Raw genomic sequence first — 15,243 nt, 5'->3', positions numbered from 1 at the left:
CCCGCCCGCCCCTCCCCCCCTGCCGGGCAGTGGCTCCTCCTGCGGCCTCAGTGGACAGCCTGGAACAGTAGCGTCTGCCGATGTCCCCTACGCGGGAGCAGGCGCCTGCCACACCAACGTCCTTCATGGTGACCACATGCCCAGTGTGAGGGCCACCGCTACTCCAGGATGCCAGCAAGTGGGGAGTGTCCTCGGTGTCCCCGCAGAGCACCCAGAGGCCGGAAAAGCGCCATGCTGAGCCCACGGCTGCCCGAGCAGCCACAGTCCACACCTTGGGCTGGACGACCTGAGAGCAGAGGAAGTCCGCACACCTGTGCCCCTGCACACCTACGCCTGGACGACCTGAGAGCAGAGGAAGTCCGCACACCTGTGCCCCTGCACACCTACGCCTGGACGACCTGAGAGCAGAGGAAGTCCGCACACCTGTGCCCCTGCACACCTACGCCTGGACGACCTGAGAGCAGAGGAAGTCCGCACACCTGTGCCCCTGCACACCTACGCCTGGACGACCTGAGAGCAGAGGAAGTCCGCACACCTGTGCCCCTGCACACCTACGCCTGGACGACCTGAGAGCAGAGGAAGTCCGCACACCTGTGCCCCTGCACACCTACGCCTGGACGACCTGAGAGCAGAGGAAGTCCGCACACCTGTGCCCCTGCACACCTACGCCTGGACGACCTGAGAGCAGAGGAAGTCTGCACACCTGTGCCCCTGCACACCTGCCGCGACACCACAGGCTGCTGGCAGGTCTCCTACTCTCGGGGCTGTGGATGCTGTTCACGTCAAACCCAGGCAGGAAGAATGGCACAGCGCCTTGACTCTTAGGGCCTGAAGCAAGACCTGTGTGGAAACCACTTGCCCCGGGGCCAAAGCACCTGCAATGCTACCGTAGCTGAGGGCAGCTTCTGGGGCTGTGTCCCCTGGTGTAAAGCCAGTGGAACCCTGGGGGCCACGGAAAAATATATTCTCACCTAACAGTTTGGTAACATAACATTTAAAGAAGAGCAAGAACAGTAAGAAAGCAAGGGGTTACGCATCCCCTGGGGCTGGGTGGGGAGCAGCAGCCACAGCTGCTGCTGTGAAGCAGACCCACGGGAAGGTCCCGGGTTCTCATCCCGAGACCCGGAGTACACGGGGCCCATGTGCCCACCTCCTGGGCTAGCCGAGGCTGGGCGTGGATCATGGCATCAGGACCCTTTTGGAAGGACCTGCTCCCTGCCTCTGACTCAGGGAAGAAATGGATAAACTTAAAGGAAAAAATAGACGAAGACATGAACACTGCTACCCTTTAACTGTGCTGTCCCAAGCACCTCCTTGGGAGTGCGAGCCACTGCCACCTGAAAGTCGTAGGTTTGCAGAGCCCTGGAAAGTTCCTCCCGCCCCCCTCTCCTCTTGGGAATGACCACGCACAGGAAGTCCCGGGATGCCCGCACGGGCACGGCCCCGGCCCTTACATAACCACGATTCTCAAGTCGGCTCCTGTCCTTCCCCTTGGGAAGGTTTTGACAGTCCTCCCACACATACAAAATGCCATCCCCAGAATTAGAATCCCACGCCACAAGCCGGCTCCCGGTGTATGAATTACTTCGTCGCAGCCACGGAACGCGTGCGTCTAGGTCTCGGCTGCTCCGCGGTCACATCACCACGGTCACCTTGACAAGTGGCAACCACTGGGGAAGCCGCACACACAGGTGTTGCGAGTGCCGGAAGCCCGTGGAAGTAGGAGGCGCAGCGACTTCCCGGGGAGCTGCTCAGAGCCCCCGAGGGGAGGCCGCGGGGAAGACGTGAGGATGTCGTGCCCTTCTGGACTGGTCATTCCTCAGCTTCCTCCCGGCACCCCAGAATGGCCGGCGCTGTTCTCAGGGGTGACGTGAAATGATCCTCCTGGAAGGAAAACCGCTAGTCCAGGCGGCTTCAGAAGGGCTATCGGGAAGAGGTGCTGGGCATTCTCGGCACTCTCTCACGGGTACGGAACCCCCAAGTGCTCTGCTGCATGGGGCTCCGGTGGAGCACTCGGGGGGCACTCGGGGAGCACTGCCCAGCTCCGGTCAGGCCAGCAGGTGGCGTGGTGTTTAAGGTGCTGGATTCCCACAGGGTTGACCACAGTTTGACCTGAGAGTCACACCAGGTACATGCGCATTTGTGCTCAAAATCCTGAGAGAGGAATGGAGCAAGGTCTGCATTGTGGCCGTCCCTGGGGAGGGAGGCGATCTCTCACTTTCCTTCTCTCTGTCTGTCTCTCTCTCTGGCAAGTGTATGCACCCTATGGCAAAAATCTGTTAAAAACAAAACAAAACAAACAACAAAAAAAGCTTTCACCGTGGACAGCAAACCTGATTTTTTTTTTTTGCCTTTTTAAAAATTTTTTTCCATAAGCACGTGCACTCCGCAGAGAGACAGAGAGGGAAAGTGAGAAATCACCCCCCGGGCAGAGAGCCGTGCCACAGTTCCTTCAGCTTCATTTTCCTCTTGGGATTTTGGGCATGCACACACATGCACCTGGCATGTTTATTCAAGCCTTGGGGCCCAGGACTGGACCTGCAAAGTCGGCCGTGTGGGAATCACCATGCCACCACCGGCCCGATGCCTGGTTTTGAGCCCTGCCAGCCCTTTTGAAAACCCTGAAGAGCAGACACCTGCGTCAGACCGGACCCGCAGTGAGATCCTTGCCAGCGTTCCTGTGTGCTGGCTCCGAGCAGCAAAAACGCATGGGCGGAATCACCTCCTTCCTCATTAAAGAGGCTCTGTGAGGGACTGAGAATCCTGCCTTGCTAAGCAAGCTTCCAGAAGGTCACGGCTTGGGACCTGAAGGATTAGCTCTTTGAAGTCACACTTTTTTTTATGCGCTCGCCAGACAGACACAGAGAGACAGAAAGCGAGAAATCACCACCCCCCCAGGGGGGATGGCCACGCCGCAATCCCTTCTCTGTTCTCCTCTCGGGATCTTGGGCACACACGCACACGCTCTCGGCGTGTTTTTTTTTTCTTTTTTTTTGAGAGATTTTCACTGTAGGGCGTGTGCGCTCGCCAGCCAGACAGAGAGAGACATAGAGACAGAAAGCGAGAAATCACCCCCCAGAGGGGATGGTCACGCCGCAATCCCTTCTCCTCCATTCTCCTCTCGGGATCTTGGGCACGCACGCACGCACATGCGCTCGGCGTGAGTTTTAAGCCACCGGGTCCGGGACACGAACCGCGGTCGACTACGTGGGAATCCAGCGACATAGCCATTACGCTAACTGCTGGTTCCCAGCGCTCGGCGTGTTTTAAGCCACCGGGTCCAGGACGCAAACTGCGGTCGACTACGTGGGAGCCCAGCGATGTAGCCATTACGCCAACTGCTGGTCCTGAAGTCACACATTTCTGCTCTCCACTTAGCTCGCTGTGGCCAGAGAATGAGCCCAGGGACCGAGGGTGCAAATACACCGTCCTGAGTCTGGCCATCAGATCTAAAAGGCGTAGCAAGAGAGGCGCGCATGGGGGTGTGCTCAGTGCCACGGGGTCTGCAAGAACTGAGATCCGTTAGGTCATCAGCCCCATAACAAGCAGCAGGGACAATGACACGCCAGACAGCCTGGGGCCAGCGCCGTGCTGCCACGTGGCCTCAGAACGTCCCTGCTCCTACGTCACCAGACCCTCGGTGTCCTTGCCCTCGACCCCACACGCACCCTTGCACCTGCTGCTCAGAGTCACGCACAAAGAAAGGGGACAGGCAAAGTTTGCAGGACACCGAGAGGGGAATGCCTGTCACTCCGATAACTGCCTTCTTCTTCGGCAACCAGGTTTGAAAGGGGACAAGTTCTTATGGATTTTAAGTGAAAAATGGAAAGAAGGGTTTTGGCTGGGGCGGGGCTATTCTGGTCCATAAAACCACGCTGTATTCCCCCCGCGCAGGCGCAGCACAGGGCTCTCTGCGAGCCCACAGCCTGCGAGGTCCAGCCGCACATGGCTTTGTTAGGCGCGCCCCCTAGCGGTCACAACGCAGATTGGACTCTGAAGGGGAAATCAGTCCCTTGGCTGGCACCGCGGGGGCAGCTGCCGGGGCAGGGAGGTGGGAGACCCGGGATTGGGAGGAATGTCTTCTCACCAAGTTTTCAATGACCATCCCTGAGAAATTTGGGATCTAGCGTTAAAATTAAGTACAGTCAAAACCAAGAGAGGTGGGCCAGCCCATGGCATGGTGGTGGTCAAGGTGGCTGGATCCCACATGGCCAACAGGAGGGTGAGTCTCAGACCCAGGGGCTTGAGAAACACCCAGGCTCACTGCTCGCCTGCCCAGGATCCTGAAGAAAGGGAGAAACGGAGGAGAAGGGACTGCGGCATGACTGCCCGGGAGGGTGTTCTGTCACGTTCCCTCGTTCTCTGTGGAGCGCGTGCACCCTCTGGCGAATGTAACGAGAGTGACAGAGAAGGAAACTCTGGAATAGTCCTGGTGATGAATCACAGTTCATGTGAACTTCATATTTCTCCTTTAAAAATATCAAAATGCTTAACAATTTTAAAAAGTAAAAATTTAGGTGTCCCCCCATTCAGTGATATCCACCCAGAGGGTGGGTGTTTCTTAAATGGGATTATTCCTCAGCTCCCACGATGCTGTGCCCTCTCTCAGTATAAAGAAAAGATATTACCAAAAGCTCATAGAAAACACATATTCTGAAAAAGAGACATGAACTTCACATTTTTTTTGCCACCAAATAAACTCAGTTTTTTGTTTGCTTGTTTTGTTTTAATTACCAGAAGACAGGAGAGCTTACCAGAAGGAATGAAGGATAAGGCGCCCCGATGGGGTGCAGCTGTGCCACGATCCTTTCTCCACCCCTTCAGGACCTGCAGTACACAGGCATTCAGGGTGCTTCTCAAGGCCCTGGGGCCAGGACTCGAGGTGTGGCCGGCCTGTGCCTCTAACCCGAGTCAGCCCCATGCTTTGCTTTTCTTTTGTGATACCGATTTTTGCCCTAGGGCACATGCACTCACCACAGAGAGAGAGAGAGAGACAGGAAGAGAGAAATCACCCCCCAGAGGCATGGCCATGCCACAATCCCTTCTCCTCCATCCTCGGGATTTGGGGCACACATGCCCAGCGTGAGTTTCAAGCCGCCAGGTCCAGGATTTGAACTGCAGATGGCTATGTGGGAATCCAGTGATGTAACCCTTACGCCATCTGCTGGTTCCCCACCCCCTCACGCTCTTTGCAGTCTGCCTTTTATATTCATGATCTGGCATGCATGCAAACAAGAGCAAGAGGGCAAGAGAAAGGCACCCCAGTGGCCACCCTGTCACCCCGTCTCCACGGCCCTTTAGCACCCAAGGACACGGTACCCGTGCACACGCCTGGCATGTCTCAAGCCCACCCAGGGGTCCAGACCGCAGCTCGGTTGCCCAGGCCGGCCCCACATCTGCACCTTCATTCTGCTTTCCATGAGCTCTCTGAAGCGCACACACGTGTAAAACCGCCACGCAGGGAACACGAGGTCCAGCCGCACATGGCTTTGTTAGGCGCGCCCCCTAGCGGTCACAACGCAGATTGGACTCTGAAGGGGAAATCAGTCCCTTGGCTGGCACCGCGGGGGCAGCTGCCGGGGCAGGGAGGTGGGAGACCCGGGATTGGGAGGAATGTCTTCTCACCAAGTTTTCAATGACCATCCCTGAGAAATTTGGGATCTAGCGTTAAAATTAAGTACAGTCAAAACCAAGAGAGGTGGGCCAGCCCATGGCATGGTGGTGGTCAAGGTGGCTGGATCCCACATGGCCAACAGGAGGGTGAGTCTCAGACCCAGGGGCTTGAGAAACACCCAGGCTCACTGCTCGCCTGCCCAGGATCCTGAAGAAAGGGAGAAACGGAGGAGAAGGGACTGCGGCATGACTGCCCGGGAGGGTGTTCTGTCACGTTCCCTCGTTCTCTGTGGAGCGCGTGCACCCTCTGGCGAATGTAACGAGAGTGACAGAGAAGGAAACTCTGGAATAGTCCTGGTGATGAATCACAGTTCATGTGAACTTCATATTTCTCCTTTAAAAATATCAAAATGCTTAACAATTTTAAAAAGTAAAAATTTAGGTGTCCCCCCATTCAGTGATATCCACCCAGAGGGTGGGTGTTTCTTAAATGGGATTATTCCTCAGCTCCCACGATGCTGTGCCCTCTCTCAGTATAAAGAAAAGATATTACCAAAAGCTCATAGAAAACACATATTCTGAAAAAGAGACATGAACTTCACATTTTTTTTGCCACCAAATAAACTCAGTTTTTTGTTTGCTTGTTTTGTTTTAATTACCAGAAGACAGGAGAGCTTACCAGAAGGAATGAAGGATAAGGCGCCCCGATGGGGTGCAGCTGTGCCACGATCCTTTCTCCACCCCTTCAGGACCTGCAGTACACAGGCATTCAGGGTGCTTCTCAAGGCCCTGGGGCCAGGACTCGAGGTGTGGCCGGCCTGTGCCTCTAACCCGAGTCAGCCCCATGCTTTGCTTTTCTTTTGTGATACCGATTTTTGCCCTAGGGCACATGCACTCACCACAGAGAGAGAGAGAGAGACAGGAAGAGAGAAATCACCCCCCAGAGGCATGGCCATGCCACAATCCCTTCTCCTCCATCCTCGGGATTTGGGGCACACATGCCCAGCGTGAGTTTCAAGCCGCCAGGTCCAGGATTTGAACTGCAGATGGCTATGTGGGAATCCAGTGATGTAACCCTTACGCCATCTGCTGGTTCCCCACCCCCTCACGCTCTTTGCAGTCTGCCTTTTATATTCATGATCTGGCATGCATGCAAACAAGAGCAAGAGGGCAAGAGAAAGGCACCCCAGTGGCCACCCTGTCACCCCGTCTCCACGGCCCTTTAGCACCCAAGGACACGGTACCCGTGCACACGCCTGGCATGTCTCAAGCCCACCCAGGGGTCCAGACCGCAGCTCGGTTGCCCAGGCCGGCCCCACATCTGCACCTTCATTCTGCTTTCCATGAGCTCTCTGAAGCGCACACACGTGTAAAACCGCCACGCAGGGAACAGGAGCCACACAGACCCGCGGTAACACTAAAAGTAACAAAAGGGGCTGACGGCTGGCCCCCGGGGGTGACGGAGTGCGTGTCAGGGCTGCCCCTGTGGGCCACACTGCTCAGCTGGGGGGTCCTTTCCCAGCACAGCGGGATGGCCACTGCGTCGGGGAGGACGGTCCACGGGCAGGGTGAGAGCAGCTTCTCGCTGTCTCTGCATCCCCAGGGGTACGATGGCGCTCAGCTGAATGGAGGTGCCCCAGGAGCCCCTGGGCCCTGTGCTCGGGGCTTGGTGCAGTGACGCTGAGGGGACCTGAGGTCTGACCACCCTGGGTTCTGCAAGACAGCTTCCCAGCGCGGTTCCTCTCTGCACACGCAGCTACACACAGCCACACGCAGCTACGGTCTCTGCACATGGAAGCGGACACAAAGACAGAGCAGGTCACACTTAGTGACTCCCCAGGACACCCAAGGAGGACACCACAGAGCCAGCCCTGAGCAGGGGGCAGGCCACGGAAGCCCCTCTTCACCTGCAAGGAGGGACACACCATCCCTTCTCCTCCGGTCTTGGGAGGGCGTGAGCAGCGAAACGGCCCGGGCCCGCTGAGGCGTCCTTTCCTTCCAGAATACTCCCAGATGTTCGTTGGAATGAGGAAGAGGAAGTAAAGACAGAAAAGGGAGACAATAAAAGGTTCAAGGGACCCGAGTGCTCCCCACCATGAAAACAGGCGTGTCCAGGGCACCTCTGAATACCCAGCTTCGGAAGTGGGTAAAAGAAAAAGCCGGACGATCGTTCTAAAGAGTCTTCTTACTTGAGAAATACACCCCGAGATTCGGACCCGACTTCCCGGACAGCTCTGGTCAACACCTCGCCAAGGCTGGTCCACCAGGACACCGCCGGCCCCTGCCCTGTGGTCACCGCCCTTTAACTGCATAGCTCAGCCCCAGCATGCCTCGTACTGCTGCCTTTACGGTCAGTACTCACTGAGGTTGCCCATTCCCAGTGCATCCTCCTGCATTTCCACAGCAGAGAGAACTGGGTCTGTGGGCAGTGCAGGCCCCTGACAGACGCTCATGACATGGGGACGGGGTGCCAGATGGCCTGTCTCGAGCAGCAGGCCATCCCTGGACAGGGAGGCCAGGTGGTGGGCATCTTTGAATGCGCACAGGGCCAGGCCGGAAGCAAGTGGCAAAGCACTGCGTATTGGACATCGGATCCCACACAGCCAACCAGGGTTCAAATCCCGATCCTGGTGGCTTGTAAAACACGCTGGGTACCTGTGCATGCCTGTCCAAAGTCCTGACAGGATGGAGACATGGAGGGAAAGGACTGCAGGGTGACCACACTCCACGGGGCGCTGCTTCTCCCCCTCCCTGGTGAGCACACACGCCCTCGGCGATAAAACAAACGAAAACAGTCTGTGGACCACCGAAACTCCACCACTTAGCCTTACAAAGAATATATGTAATATTTGCTGTCAGAAAGCCAGAAATACTTTTAAAAGAAGGGGAAAAAAGAACACTTCCAGCCCCTGCTGGGCCCAATGGAAAGCTTAAGAGACCTCTGAAGAGCCCCAAGCTCGGGCCCCAGCTTCAGCCTGCACCTGCTGGGAAGCAGGGCTGCCCTGCCAGGGGTCGGGCGGCCCTGAGCCTCCCACGGCTGTGCGCTGCGCCACCTGGTGGCAGCTTCTGCTCCAGCTGCAGGAAGGAATCCGTTAGCGCAGGCCTCGGACCCCCGTGTACATGACTGTTCTAGAGATGATTAGGGCTGGGCTGCAGCTTTCCACATGGCGAAAGACGGTGCCCGATCGGAGGGAGCACCAAGGAGGCCGGTAATGTAAGCCTTGGTGCCCAGGAACAGTGCTGCAAGGTCCCACCTGAACCATGCGACCGCCCTAGTCCCGGTAACCCCTCCCTCCACCAAGGTCTCGGGAGGGTCCCCCGCGTGAAAGGAACCGGCCAGAGCTCCCTGCAGAGCACCCAGGCACCTCCTGAATTCTAAGCAGCTAAAACTTATAGGATGTTAGTGAGCGTGGGCTTACAGAGAGCTCTTTGTTCCTTTGCTTTTTCTGACTTGTTGTTTATGGGTTATAAATTATTTGAAAGGAAAGTGCTTGGTTAAGACTACCATTGCAGGGCCAGATGGTGGCATGACGGGTAAGGCAGCTAGACCCTACATGGCTGAGTGAGTGGTTCGAGTCCTGGACCCCGTGGTTTGAAAAATATGCCAGGCATGTGTCTGTGGGTGCCCAAAAGTCCCAAGAGAAAGAAATAGAAGGGATGGGGTGATTTCTTACTTCCTCTGTCTCTGTGCACACGTGTCCCACTGCTAACTATGTAGTTTTTTAAAACTATCCCAATCACTAAACCATTCATACCGGGATCAGGGGTTCAATTTACAAAAACCTGCTCTATCCTGTGCTTTCCAGAGATGCCTTGTTGAAAATGGAGCTGAGAAGCAAAACAATTAGGCAAATGTCCAAATGTAACTTCTTCAAGCCCCGTGAATGCATTCTAGCTTCTTACCAGAGCCTCCCTGTGCTCCAGGGCCTGACTGCTATTTTCAGTGACAGAAGCTTAGAATAAAATCCTGTTGGGGGCTAGCCCTGTGCATAGGGAGAGGGGTCCCCCATGGCCGACTGAGGTTTGAATCCCAGCCCTGGCAGCATGAAAAACGTGCCAGGTACGTGCATGTGTGCCCAGGGGCCCAGCAGGACTGAGCTGGAGGAAAACGGAGCGCGGCGGGACCGTGCCCACGGTGGGGTGCTCTCCGCCGGTCCCTCTGTCCCTCTGTCTCTTTCACATGTGTACAGTGTTCTTCAGAAAGTAAATAAATAGATAAAAATAATTCCTATCAGGAATGGTGTGATGGAGGAGAGACTGCGTTCTCTACTTACAATGACTCTGGGACAAATTCACCAGATTTTCGGGGCGTGGTATTTTGGTTAGCCGCAGTTTCAGGCGGTTTCTGGCTTTACAGTGAGAGAAATCCCAGCGAGTTACAACACTGCCCTTGTGAACCCTGCACGGCCCGGGCAATGCTAAATGATTTGCAGGAGTTATCGGAACGTCTCCTTCCCCCCGTGAGGGCAAGCTTTCTCCTGCCGTGGATCCGACCACACATGGGACCCTCTGGGTCTGTCCCCCCGGCTTCCTCATGCCTGAAAGCTGCCCAGGGACTTCCGAGTGTGGCCACGGCCCCTTCCCAGCAGTAGAGCCTATAAAGCCACTGCAAACTCTGAGTGAACAAGCGCTGGACCAAGCCCTGGGGTGCAGGGTGGTGATTCCCAGAGTTCACTGAGGAGGTGTATTCTGAAAAACTGCACGAACTCCAAACTTCCCTGCACCACGGTAAACGCATACGCCAGCTCCGTTTTTCCACGGACTCTTGGGTTACGAAGCCCTGCAAGCCTCGGGTCACACGTGTCGGAGTCAGCATGCAGCCCTACTCGCGGGCACGTCTATCTGAGGACACCGTCCTGGTACACACGTCGACGCGCTGACACTGCTCGCAGCGGCAGCCCTGGGCCCCAGCACGCACCGTCTGCTCTGGGAGGTGCCTGGTGGCCCCTGCTCTCCCAGACAGCACACAGCACTTGGGCACTGCCCACTCCCCGTGGCCAGGTTATCAACAGGAACAGCAGTGAGAGACACGTGGCCCTCGCCGGGCTGAGGACGCCGTGTACTACTGACAGCTGAGGCTGGAAGGCGGGGCTCCGCCCTGTGGCCTGTTCGACCCGAACACCGAGCCAGGCCACTCTAATGTCCCGCGTCACACATGTCCAGGAGCGGCCTCGCGAACACGTGAGTGCTGACTGAGGAGTACCCGTAAAGAGAATCCGCGAGTAACGAGGTGGACTAGGTTGCAAACTCCCTTGACCTGAAACCAGTGTTGCCTCCTTCCCTCCCAGCACCCCACTTCCCTCCCTGCAGGCGACATCGATGTTGGCCAGGCCCGATGGTTTGCGGGTGTGCGAGCAGTGTCCGTGACCGGTCCCAGGCACTCGGCCACTCCCACACTTCCCGTCACCAGCTGTCACAGTGGCATGGGCCCTTCCTATGGAGCCATGGTAACCGTAACATCAGCATGGGGCTGAACCTCACGGCCTGCTCGCTGTCCCCAGCTCTGTCCCGAAGGACACACGGCTAGCCCCTAACTGGGTCCACACACCCATCCCACTGGTAGAAACCATGACTTCTCCCACTGCGACGAGCAAACACCCTGAAGCATGGTCATCCACCCTGGGAGTGCGAGTCAGGAGGCCACGGGGTCCCCCAGGTCCAGGGCCTGCACAGCCTGTGGGGCTCAGCCTGGACACGCAGCCGGCTGGAAGACAGGCTTGTGTGAAGGCGGGCACTCTGCGGTGACTGACCTCGGCCAATTCGCCACAGCAGACCGAGCCGAGAATTGTTTTACCAGAAGCGAGTGCTCCACTGGGACAAGCAGCGGGGGACGTGAGGCCCGTCTGCCTTCACAGCGCTGTGGCCCACCACCCCTGAACATCTGAGCTCGCCCTGTCGGGATGACGGGATGACGGCCCCTCCTCCTTTTCCTTTAATAGCCAGAGGGTGTGTGTGTTCCCCAGAGACAGGGAGGGAGGAAGCACCGCCGTGGGGCAGGGTCGCACCGCGGTCCCTCTCCTCCTCCCCGTCAGGTCAGGGTTTTGGGCACGCGTGCTCTTCGGCTGGATGTGTTTTTCAATCCAGGGGCCCTGGCGGACAGTGGCTGGCCATGCAGGATCCGAGTCCCTTAGCCCCGGGGCTACAGCGGGCCAGCTCTACCCTGGAAAGTGTGAAAGGCTGCTGGCGTTGCCGTGCTGTGCTCCCGGGAAGGGCAGAGGGGGCGTCACCCCCTGAGCGCACCTGCCACCCCAGGGCTGTGACAGTCACTGACCTTGCGGGGCCTCCCACAGCTGGAAAGTGAAAATCAGCTCCGTTTCACAGCTGCGCACCGAGGCCCAAACAGGTTAAAGGGCTAGCACCCTGGCCCCGAGCTCAGAAGTGGGGAAGCTGGACCTAACCCAGGTGCCTCCACTCCAAAGTCCCGCGAGGCTACCTGGGTGGACCAGTGGGAGAGGGCAAGCAGTCTTCATCTATGACTTACACCTGTCCTCAAAGAGATCCAAACGCTTTCCAAACCCCAGCGTGCTCCTTCAGGCTCAGGAAGGAGTGGCACAGCAGAGCGTCCCTGTGTGGGGGACAGAACTCTGCCCCGCGTCTGCCTCTGCGCTACCGGCCAGCTTCCCGCGGTTCTGCAGGACGGCCGCTAGGGGGCGCCACGAGCACGCGATGCGCTTCACCGTGGCTTTCGGGCCAGCAGGCCTTCCTAAGTGGGAGCGGCGGCTTGTCCCAGCTGTGGGCTGCTGCCAGCGGGAGAAATCGTCGCTCACAGCCTCCCAACTTCTCAGCTCTGATGCAATACCGTGGTCTGGAGAAGTTTCAGGGAATGGACTAAAATTGAAAACTAGGACAAAACCGCGGGGTAATGAAAGGAACCAACACTCGCTTTTGGTTATCCTCTGTTCGGGCTCCCTGTTTTCTACAGTGACTTTCCACGTTTTGGAGGAGTGTGTCTCATCAGTGCTGAAGGTCTTCAAACCACAGCCAGTTAACTTTCAGTGTTCAAAAAGAAAACAGAAAGCTGCACTGTGCTTCATGAAGGACTCACATGAACTGCTAAAATCACCACTAGGATCTCACATGAGGAGCCCATGCCCGTGGGAGAGGCTCGTGGATCCTGGAGGGAGCACTTCCTGCCCAGCCGGGAGAAGGCCCGTGGCACAGGGGAGGTGAAAGGGCAGTCGCCAGGCCTCCCCAGGCGGGGTGTCAGAATCAACTGGGGGCATTCTCTGAACGCACAGCCTGGTCTCTCCTGCGGTCCCTCTGACAGGACTCGGGGTCTCCCCAAGCCGCCCTAGCGACGTAGAGGTGCCTTGTTCACACACAGAAGCATGACCTGGCATGACAGGGGTGAGGGAGAAGGTAAGCCTTCCCCTGCCCTGGGCTGCATGTCGGTAGCAGGCCCTGGTCATCGGACCCCTGTCACTCTAGCCCTGTCTACACACAAGTGCAGGCCACTCTCGCTTGGGCACCAGTTACAACTTCTATTTTGCTAAATTTTTTTAAAAAATCCCTATCACTAGGGACCAGCAGTTAGCGTAATGGCTATGTCACTGGACTCCCAGGTAGTCGACCAAGGTTTGAGCCCTGGACCCAGTGGCTTAAACTCACATCAGGTGCATGTGCGTGCGTGCCCAAGATCCCGAGAGGAGAATGGAGGAGAAGGGATTGCAGCGTAGCCATCTCCCCTGGGGGGTGATTTCTCACTTTCTGTCTCTCTGTCTCTCTCTTTCTGGTGAGTGCACGCACCCTATAGCAAAAACATCTCCAATCAATCAATCAATAAAATAAATGGTATCACTGAAAGAGCAAGTGGAATTCCCAAACCAAAATACAGGATAGGATAGTATAAGACGTCAGGACACTGCCAAGGGCAATCTACTCAAGTATTCTGATGTTAATAGTCATTTTAACCCTAATGCTATAACCGCAACAGCTTACCAGACTGGCTTTGTTTTAGCTTGAAAAACACTAGTAGAGAAGATTCTTTTAGAACGGCCAGTCTGACCCACTCTGGTTAAAGTGGGAATTCTCCGTGTTTGTGGAAAGCAAGTTGACCGTATCCAAAGCCTTGAAAATACAGAGCATAGAAATTAGAGCTCCATGCATTTACCCCAATAACGTGGTCCTGTGTGCATAACTACCAGGCTGCAAAGATGTTACTCACAGGCGTATCGGTCATTTCAGAACAGCGACTCGCCAGTGAGAGCCCGGGTAGACAAGCTGCAGAACATTCCAGTAACGCCCAGCTCCCCAGGAACGAAGGCAGTGCCTGTCCCTGAGGTGGACACAATTCCAAAGAAAACTCCCATGAGAGACAAGGCTTCCCAAATAACACAGAAAGCAGTACACCTCTGGCGCCAAATTACATGGAAATACTAGTACCGGTGTGTGCTACATGGACTTACATATGCACGGCAGGGTACATGTCAGTGTCTGTCCACAAAGCATCCACACACACAGACGTACAAATATGTACAGAGAAAATATGTTTTCAAGGAAAGAGTATTTGAAAGCATCAAATTATGCCTGGTGACTTCCAACCAATGAAGCCAGAAACTCATTCATATTTCTTTCTTTCTTTCTAATTATTTACTTTATTTTTTATTACTATTATTTGTTTTAAATTTGCTACAGGGCACATGTGCTTATCAGAGAGAGACAGAGAGAGGTAGAGAGAGAGAGAGAGAGAGAGAGAGAGAGAGAGAGAAAGAGAGAAAGCGAGCCGCCAGGTCCAGGACTTGAACTGTGGGTGACCATGTGGGAGTCCAGCGCCTTAACCACCATGCCATCTGCTGGTCCCCACTTGTTCATGTTTCTAATGGTCATTAAACTGAAAACCAAAGTTTACACCTACAGAATTTGCAATTGGGTGACGGTCACTCAAAACCTGTGATAAGGGCAAGGAGAAATACAAGCAGCAGGCTACGTCCCGGATAGGCTTGTGTCCTGACGGAAAAACTGAAAACATGCGAGGAGACCGCCTCTCAGCGCTCGTGTGAGAGAAAGCTTTTAGGAAAACATTGAGGAGACTTTCAATTTGGTTTTGATATGAAACTGATGTGCACAAGTAATGCAGTCACTAAGCCGGTAATAAGATCTACCCCAGTGCCATCAACCGTTGAATCCAAACAGAACTTCAAGCACCTTGTGAAGTAGGTTTAAGGAAGTCTAGATGCCTTCCCAGCTAACTACTCTCGGTTACACTTAATCAGAACTGCATAAACAAACTCAGTATTAGTCACACTTGTGCAAGTTATTCCATTTCGCTGTGGCCAGGAGAGATTTTCGTATGATCCTGTTTAAACCAGATGAACATCTGGAAATGTGGAAACTCTTCTGTAAAGTGCAAGAGGACCACACGCTCGATGTGGCTGAGGTCAGGCCCAGGGAGGCTGGAAGGGGAGAGCTTACTGGAGCGAGCTTACTTACGATGAAGCCAAGTTTTTTATAATCCCGGGTGTACATGGACTTGCGTTTCTCCATGCTGCCACTGCTGTTATTAGGTTCAGACTCTGCATCGAAAGCAATTCTTCGAAGTTCAAATATGATGTCCCTCTGAGCCTGAAGGAGTGAAGGAGAAAGAAAACGGGAGGGGCAGTTGTTTTCATTCTGTAGTGTCACATACCCCCC

The 15,243-nt window shown here is 55.5% G+C and overlaps 1 protein-coding gene across 3 annotated transcripts in view; it reads right to left on the bottom strand.

The window, feature by feature from the left end:
* Positions 1-15,243, bottom strand: part of ELMO1 (engulfment and cell motility 1) — a 514,794-nt gene that overhangs the window by 356,487 nt on the left and 143,064 nt on the right. For all 3 annotated transcript variants that reach the window (XM_006143011.3, XM_027769765.1, XM_027769766.1), the window contains one exon: positions 15,043-15,174. In XM_006143011.3, the coding sequence (XP_006143073.1) occupies positions 15,043-15,174 (132 nt within the window). The remainder of the gene's footprint in view (positions 1-15,042; positions 15,175-15,243) is intronic.

The sequence above is a fragment of the Tupaia chinensis genome, unplaced genomic scaffold, assembly GCF_000334495.1.
Source record: "Tupaia chinensis unplaced genomic scaffold, TupChi_1.0 Scaffold000088_1, whole genome shotgun sequence".
Lineage (NCBI taxonomy): Eukaryota > Metazoa > Chordata > Mammalia > Scandentia > Tupaiidae > Tupaia > Tupaia belangeri.
This window is presented reverse-complemented; position numbering and strand designations above follow the sequence as displayed.